At 43.9% G+C, this 15,256-nt stretch overlaps 2 protein-coding genes across 9 annotated transcripts in view; one reads left to right on the top strand and one right to left on the bottom strand.

Moving 5' to 3' along the window:
• ANKRD13A (ankyrin repeat domain 13A) overlaps positions 1-2,708 on the bottom strand; it is a 40,113-nt gene extending 37,405 nt beyond the window's left edge. Inside the window, exon 1 of the mRNA XM_082640829.1 lies at positions 2,354-2,708. Within this exon, the coding sequence (XP_082496955.1) occupies positions 2,354-2,449 (96 nt within the window). The 5' untranslated portion in view covers positions 2,450-2,708. The remainder of the gene's footprint in view (positions 1-2,353) is intronic.
• A 4,168-nt stretch (positions 2,709-6,876) lies between these two features.
• The window catches only part of GIT2 (GIT ArfGAP 2), a 46,213-nt gene continuing 37,833 nt past the window's right edge, over positions 6,877-15,256 (top strand). For all 8 annotated transcript variants that reach the window (XM_082640034.1, XM_082640031.1, XM_082640033.1 and 5 more), the window contains exons 1-5: positions 6,877-7,055; positions 11,202-11,335; positions 12,776-12,888; positions 13,520-13,625; positions 15,141-15,227. In XM_082640034.1, coding sequence (XP_082496160.1) covers positions 7,004-7,055; positions 11,202-11,335; positions 12,776-12,888; positions 13,520-13,625; positions 15,141-15,227 — 492 coding nt within the window. In that variant the 5' untranslated portion in view covers positions 6,877-7,003. The remainder of the gene's footprint in view (positions 7,056-11,201; positions 11,336-12,775; positions 12,889-13,519; positions 13,626-15,140; positions 15,228-15,256) is intronic.

The raw sequence follows: 15,256 nt of genomic DNA, 5'->3' as shown, positions 1-15,256 counted from the left end.
ACTCCACGCTTCCACTGCAGGGGGCACGGGTTCGATCCCTGGTCAGAGAACTAAGATGCCACATGCCGTACAGCACAGCCAAAAAAAAAAAAAAAAAAACCACCAAGCACCAGCCACTTCTGAGCACAAGGCCCTGTGCAACTGACAGGTCACACACCCTTGAAGCCAGCCCCATGTCCACCCCTTCAATGGCCAAGTTCCAGGATCGAAATTGGATTGCATGGGCATGACACTCAAGCTTCCACAGTCAAGATGTTCTTTCTGAATACACTTCAACTATCCCTTCCCCAGAGAAAACAGGATCCTGTGGTATGATCTACAGTGATAACCAATAACAAAGCCAAAACCAAATAATTAGCAAAGATGAATATTCTTCCCTGACCTCCTTGCCAGTCAAAGGCATTAAGGATCAATTTACTCCAGGACAACCTGCTGCAAACTTATAATTCTCTAATCGCAAATGTCCTTAATGTTTTTCAAGGTAAGGGGCATAGCGAACTTTCGATGAACATGTCTATCACAGCTTGCAGGAAAAAGAAATAATTCAACCATGCCACATTGTAGATTATAAACCAAGACTTGGTCTTATCGAACAAGTTTTTCTATAAAGAAAGACTGCGCTTCATTTAAACTCTTTCCCTCACTCCAATGAACAGAGAGCCTGCTGCTTTCAGAAATCAGTATTGAACGTGTGTGTGGTTTAAGGACAATGATGAACCTCTTTATCAAATAGGATTTTAGTTTTGTGACTTTCCTTGTACTTTATCTCAATATTTCATAAGAAGCTGGGCAGCCCCAATACCGAGGAAGTGCAGAAGCAAAACATAGCAGAACTAAAAACAAGACTGTCCGGTCATTTTTAAAGTGTCCAAGGTGAGACTGAAATCTGAGAGCAAAATCATGGAGGATTCTCTCTGAGCCACGTTTAGTAAGAGAAAGGGAATTAAATCATCAGGTATACTGCAATATCTAATGGTGAATCATTTACTCTGGGGGCATGATCTAATTAACAGCAATGACTCTTACAACGAAAGTTTATTCTGTCTGGGATAGAGAATTTAAATGAAAAAAGAGCAACTTTTGACTTCCAGTGGGTGCTCAACAGACTTAAAAGGGAGATGTCAAGGTACAAGAACACACTTAGCAGTAACCGTTCATCAAATGGGGGGATGCTGACCTTGCTCAATTTTTGCCAACCATAAGAAAACCAATGCCCCTTTTCCTCTAAAATTTCTTGACAATTACAGCATCAAGTTGGAGCCATTCAAACACCAGAACTTTAGCACACTGGATAAAATGAAGTCAACCAGAACAATTATACCAAATAATTACAAATCCTCATCCTAACTGCTAAGTCTGTTAGTTTGTAACTTGAGGATACCAATACCTCCCAGAATTGCTGGGATGCCTTTAAGGCAGGGTTTCTCAAGCAAAATGCTACTGACATTTTGGGACAGATAAATCTTAGTTGGGGAGGGGGGTGTCTTACGCATTTGTGCATTATAGGATATTGAGCAGCTTCCCTGGCCTCTACCCATTAGATTCCAGTAACACCCACTCCCCACTTGTAACAACCAAAAATGTCCCCATTAATTACTAGATATGTGGGATGAGGGATGAAATCACTTCCAACTGAGAACCACTTCTTATAAAGATGGGAATAAATAAAAGGCAAGGAATCAAAGCACTTTAGAACAGAAAGTGATTTTAAGGATGCTGTGCACCACTGATTCTCAAACTTGACCTATTGATAATAGTCAAGTACAAGATTTGCCCACAGGAGTATCAACACCCTCATTCTACAAATAAGTGGACGTGGGCCAGAAAAGGAAAATGCCTTGCCCAAGGTCACAGGGCAAGTTAGAACCTGGACTCCAAACCCAACCAAGCCCTTCCTTACAAAAAGTATGGGTGGGGTGAGAGGTGTGTGTTGCTCATACATTTTGGGGAGAGGCAGGCCTAATTGGTTAAGACGGTGCACGCTGGAGCCAGCTGGCCAGAGTTAAAAATCCTGATTTGGTATTTATTAGGTGAGGGACCTTGTGTAAGGCACATAACCTCTGAGAGCCTCAGTTTACTTCTCTGTCAAATTTAACGATAGTACCTACCTCCTAGGGTTGTTGGAAAGGCTGAGAGAAATAATATATATAAAACCTCGACACAGGGCCTGGAACACATTAAACACTCAATACATGTTCTGTTATTATTATTATTATTATTGTCCCACGACTGCAGAGTGGAAGGGGTCTGCGGGCCCCCGAGGGCAGAGGGCTGGAGATGGGCTCAGGGAGGCGATGCGACCCCCGACTCCCCCCTCCTCTCGCCGGGGTCGGACCCCCGCCTCGCCCCTCACCTGGCCCTGCAGCTCCTTCTCCAGCTGCCGGTAGTCGTTGTTCCAGACCAGGACGTGTAAAGGGAAGTGGCCGCTAGCGTCGCGGGCAGAGGACATGGCGAGGAGGCCGCAGCCGGGCCCTCACCACCCGCTTGCCAAGCCTCAGCACCGGCAGGGTCTACTGCGCCCGACCGCCCGCCCGGCGGCCGGCGAGCGAGAGAACCAGGGGAGCGAGCGAGGGGCGCGGTACGAGGCAAGGGGGACTAGCTGGCCAGGTGAGGGGCACGCGCGGGAGGTCGGCGGTCGCGGGCCGGGTCGGGGACGGGGTCGGCCGCGCCCACCCCGCGCCCCGCCGCGCTCCCGCCTGCGCTGACAGTTCCCGAACCGACTTCTGCGGGCAGAGCTGCCCCAAACAGGGAAGTGCGGGGAGCGAACCACCGCGCGCCGTGGAGGGGGGGAGGAAAGGACAACCACCTGGTCCGGGGTCCGCCCAACCCCACCCACCTGAAGTCCACATCTGGAAACACAGTAATGCCCAAAACAGAGCTAAAACTCTCTTCTTTAGCCCAGAATCTCTACATGGAAAACTCGGTCTACCCTTCATCACCCCCTTTCCCCCTGCTCCAGCTTTCTCATATGGTTCGGTCCACAACTGGGCCTCTTCCACCGGCCCTGTGGTCACAGGGTGACAACGGGCGCCTGGACCAAACCATTCTAGTTACTGACTCCCTAGCCTTTTTGGACCTGGGCAGATGCTTCCATGATTGGTCAGGAGCCATTTTGGAAGTGGGCAACACCAAACAATTTTCAAGGGGGAATTATAAACTCTGGAGAAGTGGCATTAAATAGTTGCACAATAAGAGGATGGTTCTATCTCAGGATTTCTCAACTTCAGCACATTTTGAACCACATAATTTTTTTTTCTATTCTGGTAGCTCTGATTCTTTTTAATTTAATTTTTTTTTACTTTTATTTATTTTTATTTTTTATACAATTTTAAAAAGTTGCTTTCCAGGGCTTCCCTGGTGGCGCAGTGGTTGAGAATCCTCCTGCCAATGCAGGGAACACGGGTTCAATCCCTGGTCTGGGAAGATCCCACACGCCGCGGAGCAACTAAGCCCATGTGCCACAACTACTGAGCCTGTGCTCTAGAGCCCACAAGCCACAACTACTGAGCCTGCGTGCCACAACTACTGAAGCCCGCACGCCTAGAGCCCGTGCTCCGCAATGAGAAGCCACCGCGATGAGAAGCCCGCGCACTGCAACGAAGAGTAGCCCCCACTCGCTGCAACTAGAGAAAGCCCGCGCACAGCAGCGAAGACCCAACACAGCTAAAAATAAATAAATTTAAAAATTTTTAAGTTGCTTTCCATTTACAGTTTTTACTAAATATTGGCTATATTCCCAGTGTTGTACATCCTTGAGTCTATCTTACACCCAATAGTTTGTGCCTCCTCCTCTACCCTTATATTACCCCTCTCCCGCTCTCCCCAGTGGTAACCACTAGTTTGCTCTCTATATCTGTGAATCCGCTTCTTTTTTTGTTATATTTACAACTTTGTTGTATTTTTTAGATTCCACGCATAAGTTATATCATACAGTATTTATCTTTCTCTGTCTGACTCATTTCACTTAGCATAATGACCTCCAAGTCCATCCATGTTGCTGCAAATGGCAAAATTTCATTCTTTTTTAATGGCTGAGTAGTATTCCATTGTTGAATACTACACAAAGGGAACATACCTCAACATAATAAAGGCCATATATGACAAACCTACAGCTAACATCATACTCAATGGTGAAAAGCTGAAAGCATTTCCTCTGAAATCAGGAACAAGACAAGGATGCCCACTCTCACCACTTTTATTCAACATAGTTTTGGAAGTCCTAGCCACAGCAATCAGAGAAGAAAAAGAAATAAAAGGAACCCAAATTGGAAAGGAAGATGTGAACCACATAATTCTTTATGTGGGACTTGTCCTGTGCTTTGTAGGATGTTGAGCAGCATCCCTGGCCATTCTATCCACTGGATGCCAGTAACACTACCCCCAAAATGTCTCCAGACATTGCCAAATATCCCCTGGAGGACACAAATCCATCCCCCACCCCCCACTGAGAAGCACTGTTCTACCTGAACTCCAAACTGGGTTATAATTCAAAGTTACCTAAGGTGGTGGTTTATTCCACATATGAATGTCATCTATTTTTGAAGCTAGCCATTTGAATTTGGGGTTATGGCCAAAAGGACTAATAGATAATACTTAGACTTGACCACAGTCAGCCACTATTAAGTTCATTCTTTGGGTTTCAATGTAAGACACTATAACTCCTTGATTCAATGAAGAACCAAGTCAACTTACAGCTACTCACCAGCCTAAGCTTTCTGCCCAGCTGTCTACAACTAGACCACATAACTGGGCAAAGTTATTTAATGCATCCTGAAAGCATACCCTCTGCCTTCCCTGCTTGTGCACATCCAGCTTTTCAGATGCCTGCAACAACAGCTGTTCAAGAATCCTGGCCTAATCCATTCTCCACATGTGTTGGGTCCAGAAGATTTGTTAGTCTGCAAACCAAAACAGGATGCAGGAGCATCAGGATGGAACCCAGAGGCTCTAACTGTGGAATGTGTGGGAATTATGTGGTTATGCCCATATCACACATTTATAAAAATGGAGAGATGAACCAAAGACCGGTGCTTCTGAGACCTCTTCCAGGACTTCTATCCTTTCAGAAGCCTTGTGCAATTTAATTTTCTTTCTCTTCATCATCCTATGTTTATTGAACATTTCTCTTAATTCATTAGTCGGAAAACTCCACGATAACTGCTCACCAGAGTACCTAAAGTTAAAACAGTACCTGGCCCACAATAGGCATGGAATATTTGCTGAAGGGAGATCATGGTTGTGTTTACATATAATACATACAATATTCATTAGCATTAGGGTCACATCTCTGCTCTTCTTCACACTGCTTAAACTCATCTCATTGTGTTTATCTCACACCATCCTGTGAGTTAGATTATCTATTCTTTTTTTTTTTTGCGGTACTAGGGCCTCTCGTTGTTGTGGTCTCTCCCGTTGCGGAGCACAGGCTCCGGATGCGCAGGCTCAGCGGCCATGGCTCACGGGCCCAGCCGCTCCACGGCATGTGGGATCTTCCTGGACCGGGTCACGAACCCATGTCCCCTGCATCGGCAGGCGGACTCTTAACCACTGCGCCACCAGGGAAGCCCTAGATTATCTATTCTTATCCTCAAGACAAAAAAAAAAAAAAAAGTTGTGATTAGAAAATAATAGTAATATCAAATTCCAGGGCTTCCCTGGTGGCGCCACTGCCACTGGACTTGGAGGTCATTATGCTAAGTGAAATAAGTCAGACAGAGAAAGATAAATACTGTATGATATAACTTATACGTGGAATCTAAAAAATACAACAAAGTTGTAAATATAACAAAAAAGAAGCAGATTCACAGATATAGAGAGCAAGAATCTGCCTGCCAATGCAGGGGACACGGGTTCGAGCCCTGGTCTGGGAAGATTCCACATGCCGCGGAGCAACTAAGCCCATGCGCCAACACTGCTGAGCCTGTGCTCTGGAGCCCGCGAGCCACAACTACTGAGCCTGCAAGCCACAACTACTGAAGCCCGCATGCCTAGAGCCCATGCTCCACAATAAGAGAAGCCGCTGTAATGAGAAGCCCCTGCTCATCGCAACTGGACAAAGCCCGTGCGCAGCAACAAAGACCCAACTCAGCCAAAAAAAAAAAATTTTTTTCCAATAATAATAGGAGCTACTATTATTGAGGGCTTACTATGGGGCAGGCACACCACACTCTTCTGTAAATTATCCCATTTGTTCTTAGCCAGACAGTAAATATTTAGCTTTGCACGTCATATATGTTTTGTTGAATATTCTTCATCCTATCCCTCCTCTCCTTTTTCTTCTTTACAACCCTTTAAAAATGTAAAAATCATTTTTAAGTAACAGGCTATACAAAAGCAAATCATGGGCTACGGGTAGATACTTATTATCTCCATTTTGCAGATGAGATTAAAACTGCAGCGTAAGGAAACATCTAACATATTCCTCTTATACTTATTGTAGATCTAGTGCAGTTGAAAGTAAGCTCCATAAAGACAGGAAATTTCGTCTTCTTGGCTCACTGCTCCTTCTCCAGTGCCTGGAGCAGTGTGTGGAACATAGTAGATGCTCAATAAATATTTGTTGAATAAAGGAATGCATAAATAAGTGAACTTGGCCAAAGTTATGCTAAATGACTTGACTATTGATTGCCTCAGGAAGGTTGTGTCTGCATACCTCTAGTCACTAGATTTTGCTGCTTCCCCTGGTATTAATCAGCGCTGGGAAGAAGCGAATCTCTTCCAGAGAAGGAGACACCAAATCAAGGAAATTTGGAAGTAGGACAGAAGACACCTGCCCTCACTCAAGATGGCGACAAGGCAGCGTGCCCTTTCCGGTCACATGACCTGCCCGTCGCCGAAGGGCGCCTCCCCGCGCGTGCGTGCTGCGCCGCGGCTGTGAGGCGCTGAGGGGAGAGGCGCCGCAGCTAGCACCACCGTGGGGACCCGTTAGAGCGGAAGCGCCGCCGCCGCCGCCGCCTTCGGTGTCCCGGGCCACCAGGTTCCTGGCAGGTGGGAGGCGGGAGCCATGTCGAAACGGCTCCGGAGCAGCGAGGTGTGCGCTGACTGCAGCGGGCCGGGTGAGTCGCACCAGCCGGGCCCGCTCCCTTCAGCTCTCCTGGCCGGGACCCCTGTCCCGGGGCCGCCCCCTCGGGCCGGGCGGGTTCCGGCTGTCGAGCTCTGCACCCTGTGCCTTGGGTCGGGACGAGGAGGAACCTCGGCGGCTTTGGGGCGGGACCGTCCCGGGCCTGTCAGAGCCGGAGCGGGCAGGGGGTCGCCGCCCTCCCGTCCCTTCCTTCCCTCTCGTCCCCCCTGTCCCAGGCCGGGCGGTGGAACGGCGGGGTCGGGCCCGCTTTCCCAACAGGAAGGGGCTTGGGCAATCTACAGGAAGGCCAGTTACAGAAGTGAAATCCGAGCGTCCTCCCGGCTGCGGCCCCCAGAGGCTGCAGGTGTCAGCCCCCTCCCCACAGCTACCCAGACTCCCGCCCCAGGAGGGGGCCCTGGGGCCCTGCCCGGAGTGGGCGACACTCGCCGCTTCCCTCCACTGAGACTCGCCAGAGGACCCCCATGGATGAGTTCCCCGCTCCTTACATCCCTACTCCCACTCCACCGCGGCGAATCTCCAGGGGTCTTGCAAATGCCACCAGCACTTAGGAGGCAATGCCGGTTTCAAGTTCTGAGATCTAAACGAGCTGAGTTCAAACTAGATTTTGCCTCTGGGTGACCTTGGGCTAGTGACTTCATTTGGCCAAGTCGTGATTTCCTCATTTTTCCGTTGAGGATAATTGGGAGTACAGTGCTCAGGGGTAGGGAAGATTCAATGAATATTCTTAGAATCATCTCATTTAAGGCGGTTTTTTTCCTTTTTTTCTTTTTTGTACTGTGTACAGAACCTTTATAGTCCCTTAAAGCTATAGTTGAATTTCTAAATCATACATTAATTACACCTTACAAAACAAACACACACCAAATCACGGGCAAGTATACCCATTTGTGCATTCAGGCAGTATAGGCATATGGGAGCATTGAAAGGCCAAAACCATTCCTCCCATGCATAGTTTTCAGATTTAGAGTTCAGATCCATCTTAGTGGTTGGAACTGGGTTGACAGGTCTCTATGCTGTTTTCAGTGTTTGGATTTATCTGCTTTGAATTTGAAGTTGTAAGATGGCTTCTTTGGCACAATAGCGTCCAATAAACGATCTTAACTAAATGAGCACCAGTGTTTTTGCAACTGTTCGGAACTTCATCTTGTCATATGGAGGTGGAGACTGATTTTAAATAGTATTATGATAACTCAAACCTTATGTGGTTATTTCACGGCCTGTATACTGTAAGTGGGGTTACCAGTTTCCTTTGAAGATAGGGAGACGGGTGGAGGAGTTTAAAAAGAAGTGTTTCAGAAACCAAGTTAGTGTGTTATACGAGCTCCATTGTATTCTCTAAAAATGTTATTTGTTCCACTTCCTTATTTTCTTGCCTGTTTTCAGTTGAACTTTCTGTGATGTTTGATTCACATGAATTTAGATTCAAACTTCCTGTTGAAGTGCATTTTCTTTGCTTCTCAGTGGATGGTATGGGGCAAAGGAAAACTGTATCTCCATTGCCACAGTAAATACTCAACTAAATAATAAAGACTGTCTTGCACTTCTCCGGCGTTTTGTGCATTTCAGAACATTTTCTCTGCCATTGTTATCTTTTTAGTTGTTGTCTCATGCCTCATCTACAGAGACTTGAGTCACTTCCTTCCTGTTTTGAATATAATTAGGCTACCTTGAAGTGTTCTGAACTTGAGCAGCTGGGAATTTGTGCTGCCTTTTCTGCAAAGCTCTAGTAAAAGAGTTACCTTTAGGGTTGGGGATCCCTTTGAGATTCTTTTTTTTTTTTTAATTTATTTATTTTTGGCTGTGTTGGGTCTTCGTTGCTGCATGCGGGCTTTCTCTAGTTGCAGTGAGCAGGGGCTACTCTTCATTGTGGTGCTCAGGCTTCTCATTGCGGTGGCTTCTCTTGTGCGGAGCACGGGCCCTAGGGGCGCAGGCTTCAGTAGTTGTGGCACATGGGCTCAGTAGTTGTGGTTCACGGGCTCTAGAGCGCAGGCTCAGTAGTTGTGGCGCACAGGCTTAGTTGCTCCGTGGCATGTGGGATCTTCCCAGACTAGGGATCGAACCTGTGTCTCCTGCATTGACAGGTGGATTCTTAACCACTGTGCCACCAGGGAAGTGACCCTTTTGGAATTCTGGTGAATGCTCAGGCCTTCTTCCCAGAAAATGCACACATGCTTAACTCTTTCACGCAGAATTTATGTTAAGATTTCTCAGAGGGGTTATAGACATTTCTGAAGCCCATTAGTTGTGTTCCTAGAACCCAGGTTAAGAAGCCCTGGAATAAAACGTTCAGATAAACTGGAAGGGGTTCACCCACCCTCAGTCGTACAAACTTGATTTCGATTTTACTGTGTTGTTAACATTCTGATGTTCTCTCTATGGGATTCTGATTCACGATGTTAAGGTGATTAATATAGAGCCTTGCTTAGTGTGTGTTAAACCCTTGTTGTCTTGTTCCTGTTTAATTTCCTCCAAGAAGATTGTGAATCCTCTGAATGATATCTGAGAAGCAAAGGTAATCTTCAAAACGAATAGTCTTTTTGTATGTGTGTCATTAGTCGTAGTACCATACTGCAAAAAGCAAAGTTGTTATGTATCTTTGCAGGGATCCTTCATCTTGGTGTTTCCAATCTTTGTTTTTTAGAATGACTTAGTAGTACTGACATAGTTGTACTTCATTGAATAATTTTGTTTCTGTTTTATTTCATGGCAGACATTTGACTATGATCAAATCTTAGTATTCAATAAATAGTTTACCTTTTTTTTTTTAAGTGAATCTAGTTCGTATCCTACTCTGAGTTCAACTACCTGAAAACTCCACTGAGATTTTTCACTGTAGTAAGACAGTGTTCATGTGAAACATTCAATGTTTCATGTATTAGCAATCAAAAACTTTCCCTAGTGGCCATGAATTTCAGTGGGCTCTTGAAAATATTTGAATGGTACTTAACAAAATAATTTGGAAATATTACTATATGCAAGGAACTTCACTTACTCATTACATCCTCACCACCCTGAGATGTGTTGTTCTTCCCGTTTGATCCATGATGAGGACCCTCAGAGAAATAACTTGCCTGAGATCATTATGCAAGAAGTGGCAGAGTTGGGGTTCAAACCCTGGACTGCTTATCTCCAGAGCCAACCCTCTTAACCACTACACTCTTTGGCTCCCAGTTTGTCTTTGATTGAAATCCCATAACTTTTCATTATATGGTTGGAAGGGGTTTGAATAAACTGTTAGAAATGGTAAAGATGGTGTACATGCATTTTAGAGATTTTTGTGGACATTGAAGAATTTTTAAATATACCCCTTAAGCCAGGCAGCTTGAGCAGCACCTATTGTCACCCCATTGTGAGTCTGATGAAATGTAGAAGGTCTGTCTTTATTTTGAGTTTCTAAATACTCAGTTTACTTTCCCGGTGTGAGTTATTCTTACTGCTTACCAAGTGTGAATTATTCCTTGTTTCAAAGGATGTCTAATGAAGCTCTGTGGGACTTCACAGGAAAAAAAGTATTGTGCACACACCAAAAGTATTACTCACTTGTATTTTACATCTTTGCTTCTGTGAAGCCGCTGTTTTTACAGCTTCTGTCCTTTCAGATCAGTGGTGAGATCGGACTCAACAGTTTATTTAAAATACCTAATGGGTATGAAAACACATTTCCTAGCGCAGGAGGTCAGGTTTCCCAGTCTGTGTTCAGAACCATAGCAGCTGAGCAGTTGTATAGTTGTGTCACTTGCAGCTTTCTGCTAAGCCCAGTGGCATGTAGATGTGTAGCAGTTGTAGGGTAGCCGTCTTTTCACCACTCACTTCACATAATGCTGTGTGGATTGTTCACTGACACAGTTATGTTATCTTGCTACTTGTGGAGATGGATTCGAAATGATTCAGGTGAATCCTCTCAATTTGCTTCTCTTAGGTTGATTGAAAGAGCACACATCTGAGATGGTAGATCTCATTAGGGCATCAGAAAAACTCGCCGGCTTGATATGTTGACCAGCATACTAAAACAACAGAAATGTCTGGTTTTTCTGAAAAACCAAACCTCAGTCATCTTTTGCCATCTGGCGGAATAGCAACCACCTGGTATCCTTGCCACTGATTTCATTCTTCTTTCCAGATCCTTCCTGGGCATCAGTAAATAGGGGAACTTTTATATGTGACGAGTGCTGCAGTGTCCATCGGAGTCTAGGGCGCCATATCTCTCAAGTAAGGCATCTTAAACACACACCATGGCCTCCAACATTGCTTCAGGTAAAGAATAAGAATTCTGCTCATGGTTTGTAATTTAAGTTTTTAGGGCTCACTGTTTTAGCACTAAAATTATACTTCTTAAATCTTACAAAAATGTTTGACTCATAATTGAGCAGAGGTGCCATGCTTATTGATGCTATATATAATTACTGATTTCATCATTTGAGATTTTTTTCCCTCCTAATGTAAATCTTGTCCCAAAATCTGAACTATAGGTAGACAGTCATTAGAATTTCCTGCTAATGTTTCATTGCTGACTTTCTAGAATGTCACCAGAAATTGTTTTTACACCGTCTGTCTTTTCCACATACCGTGATGAATGCTTTTGAAAGTGACTGCCTTAGAAACGTTTCATGATGTTGACCGCTTTGATAGAAGCATGGACTGAGATTCCTCAGAAATTTCTGAAACATCTGATTTAAGTTCTCTTAAAGTTCTTGTAACCTGTTAGAAACAATTAAGTTCTGTTTTGATTGAATGCCTAACACCCTGCTAAGTGTTCAGGGGGCCCTTTGTTTTATTTGGGGGTCCATTGTCATGTCACCGGTACTTCTATTTCGGGGTACACATTCTTCGAGTTCTGTTGGAACTCAGACTTACGCATGTGTTTCGCCTTCATTTGTTTTGAGTACATATTTTACTAAATCTGTGCCAGCTGCACAACATGTCCTTAAAACTTGCCTATGTGTACCAAAGGATCAGAACAAGTGAGTGTGGATCTTTGATGTGACAATATCTTCACTAACGTAAAAAACAGATGGGGCCATGTCAGGAGTCATGCTTTGAAATGAAATTGGGAGACATGGTTTATTAATAACTTTTGCTCAGAAGTTTCTAACAGCTCATTCTCATGTGAAAGTGGATGTTTACTGCAGTCAGATTATACAGAGTACTCATTATATTATAGGATCTGAATAAAGTTCAGAGATGAGTAGTTTAAAATGCCAGATTTGACCCTAAAACAACAATTCCCGGAGTATGGCACGTGAACCACCAGTGGTACTCAAGGTAGATGTAGGTAATACTCAAATATTTATTTAAATGGTTGCCTAAAACTGTAACTAGCACATCAAATTATAATTGCTAGTGAAAGTTTTATAAAGTAAGTGGATTTAAAGAAAAATATTAAGAATCTTGAAAATAGCATTTGGATGCTCAGGCTTGGGAAATACTGTCCTAAAGTGTCAAAGTACTCTTTCTTCATCATCTGTGAGAAAATGTAATCAAACCCATTTAAGTACTTAGCTATCCTGCTGGTCAAACCTGAATCCTGCATACAGGTTCATCTTTCTCATTCTAAAACAGAAGATAATGACGTGTGTGATATTCCAGTCATGCTAGTGTTTGTAATAGGGCTTTGTTTTCCCAGTTCAGTCACTGATTCCCACTGGATGTTTGCAGAAAGAAATTTAAATATGATTTTATACTGCTTGGTTTTAGATGGTTGAAACCTTGTATAATAATGGTGCTAATTCTATATGGGAGCATTCTTTGCTGGACCCTGCCTCTCTTATCAGTGGAAGACGCAAAGCTAATCCACAGGATAAAGTACAGTGAGTGAAATGTTTATAAATATTCTTATTTCTTCATAACCCCTGGGGCCCGCTGAAAGGAGTGCAGCTGTTTTTGACCAGCCCCTACAGGGGCAGCACGGGAGGTAGTCACCCAGTTTTGCATTGACCTCTTTGCTATTAGGAATGCAGAACAAAGCCAGGCATGGGACCATCTCTTTTGCATGGTTACCCAGCAGAATTCAGTGGTTTCTCTGGTTTAAGACTAAGGCTTGGTGGCTTTTGATGTAATCACATTTGAGCTTTGGCACTCAAACAGTAGGCAGTCAGACCAGAAATCTCGGTTCTGGGCTCCAGTCTGCCTGATGCCTCACTTATAAGATGGGATGAAGAGCTGCTTCCTCACAAGGTTGCTAGGTCAGTTAAGAAAATTACACAGAGCAGAAAGATGCTATAAAAAGCAGGTATTCTGCAGTCCTGGCCATTATAATGACTAATGTATGTTTTCAGACTTCAGGCCTGACAACACACTGCTGAAACTTACTTCAGTATTGTTCATTCTATTCTTGAGTGGGGGATGTGGGTCACTTCCTCTTCTTTTTACAGTCTGAAGAATGGGGAATGTCATATCTGAACTGCAAGTGAACTGTTTTCTTTTTTGTTTTCGAACCAGTCCTAATAAAGCAGAATTCATCAGAGCAAAGTATCAGATGTTAGCATTTGTCCACCGCTTGCCCTGCCGGGATGACGATAGTGTGACTGCCAAAGATCTTAGTAAGGTGGGTCACACCTTTTAAAATCCCTAAAATTGCTGGATGAAGCAGCGTATCGTCTCATTTGAAAAAAACTTAGAAAGAAAAGAAAAACAAAAACTCCTTTCTGTACACTGAATAATTAGTAACAGCTTTTTGTGCAGTTGGTTTCTCCTTTCATCTTACTTCAAATGGCAGCCGTTCGTGTTAGTGGAGGTGTAAGGAGCAGAGGGACAAACGAGTATCCAGAAAACTCTCTGTGTTTTTCAGATATGGCTCTAAAAGTGTGTCTCTGTAAGTTTTTGTTTGTTTAGCTTTGAAATAGGAGCCATCTCAGAGTTTGTTTCTAGGAGGGGCTAGAAGGTTTGTGGGACTTCTGCAGGCTTCTAGGTTGCACACTGAGTGGGATCTTCAGGAAGCAGGGTGTGCCTCATAGCTGTAGTACATGGGATGGTTTGTTAAACTTGCAAAGTGAATAGATGGTTTTCTTTACGTGGGCCTTTACATGTGTTTGAGAGATGCCATGAAAATACATATCCTTATTTTCAAAGCACTGCTTTTGGCAAATGCTCACACAGATCGTAGGCACTCATAATTCAGAATTTTAAACTCTGCATGGGAATGTATATGATGGTTACTTCCATTTATTAATAAGACTTGGTATGTGTTTTTTAGCACAATTTTTAAAAATAAAATTAATTAAAAAATAAGACTTGGATACAGATGTTAGTGTCGATTTCTCCATTGCTACGATAAGAGTTATTGCATTTTGGACAATTCTAGGTTAGACTTGAAGGATGGCAGCTCATCTTCTGAATGTATAAGGGCATTTCTGTGGTGGTACAGAATTTGGTATAGCACAGGCCTATTTCCCACCCTGAAAGACTTCATTAAATCATTGTATACAAGGCCAAGAATAGTGTTGTGGAGAGGGTGTGATATAAGGCAGAATCCTGTGATTTGCACAGTATAGGATATGAAGCTCTAAAGCCCTAGGTTCAATAATAACAACAAATAACAACATCAACAATAATAATAGCAGGTATATTCTTTGAGCATTTCCTATGTACCAGGCTCCATGCTTTGTTATATCATTGAGTCCTTATAGTAACCCTGTGAATAGGTGGCATTATTATCACCATTTTAGAGATAAGGAAACTGAGGTTCAGATTGCTTAAAGAACTTCCTCAAGGTCACACAGCTTGAGGGGTGTATGGTTTGAAATTCAGACTTCAGAGCCATGCTCAGCCACCTCTTCACACTCCCTCTCACTCAAGGTCTGGTTGTGCCACTTAGATCATGCATTTGGACAGGTTAGCCTTCCCAGCCCTAGTTTCCTGTCAGGAAAATGGGCCTGACCCTGCCTTAGAGCCTGGGGATGGTTGTGACCAGCAAGGGAGAGACTGCTTCATCCACCTTACTGAGCTAAATAAAGATGATGTAGGACTACTATAATGTGTATTAAAATAGTCCACCAGCTGCTCTGCTACGTCATTCTTTACATTTTTAACAAATATTCTTTCTTGTGTGTGTATTTTTCAGCAACTCCATTCAAGCGTGAGAACAGGGAATCTTGAAACCTGTTTGAGGCTATTATCTTTAGGAGCACAAGCCAACTTTTTTCACCCTGTAAGAAAGCATGAATTGATTCAGATATT

This window comes from Mesoplodon mirus (assembly GCF_964341445.2).
Source record: "Mesoplodon mirus genome assembly, chromosome: 13".
NCBI classification, from domain to species: domain Eukaryota; kingdom Metazoa; phylum Chordata; class Mammalia; order Artiodactyla; family Ziphiidae; genus Mesoplodon; species Mesoplodon mirus.
This window is presented reverse-complemented; position numbering and strand designations above follow the sequence as displayed.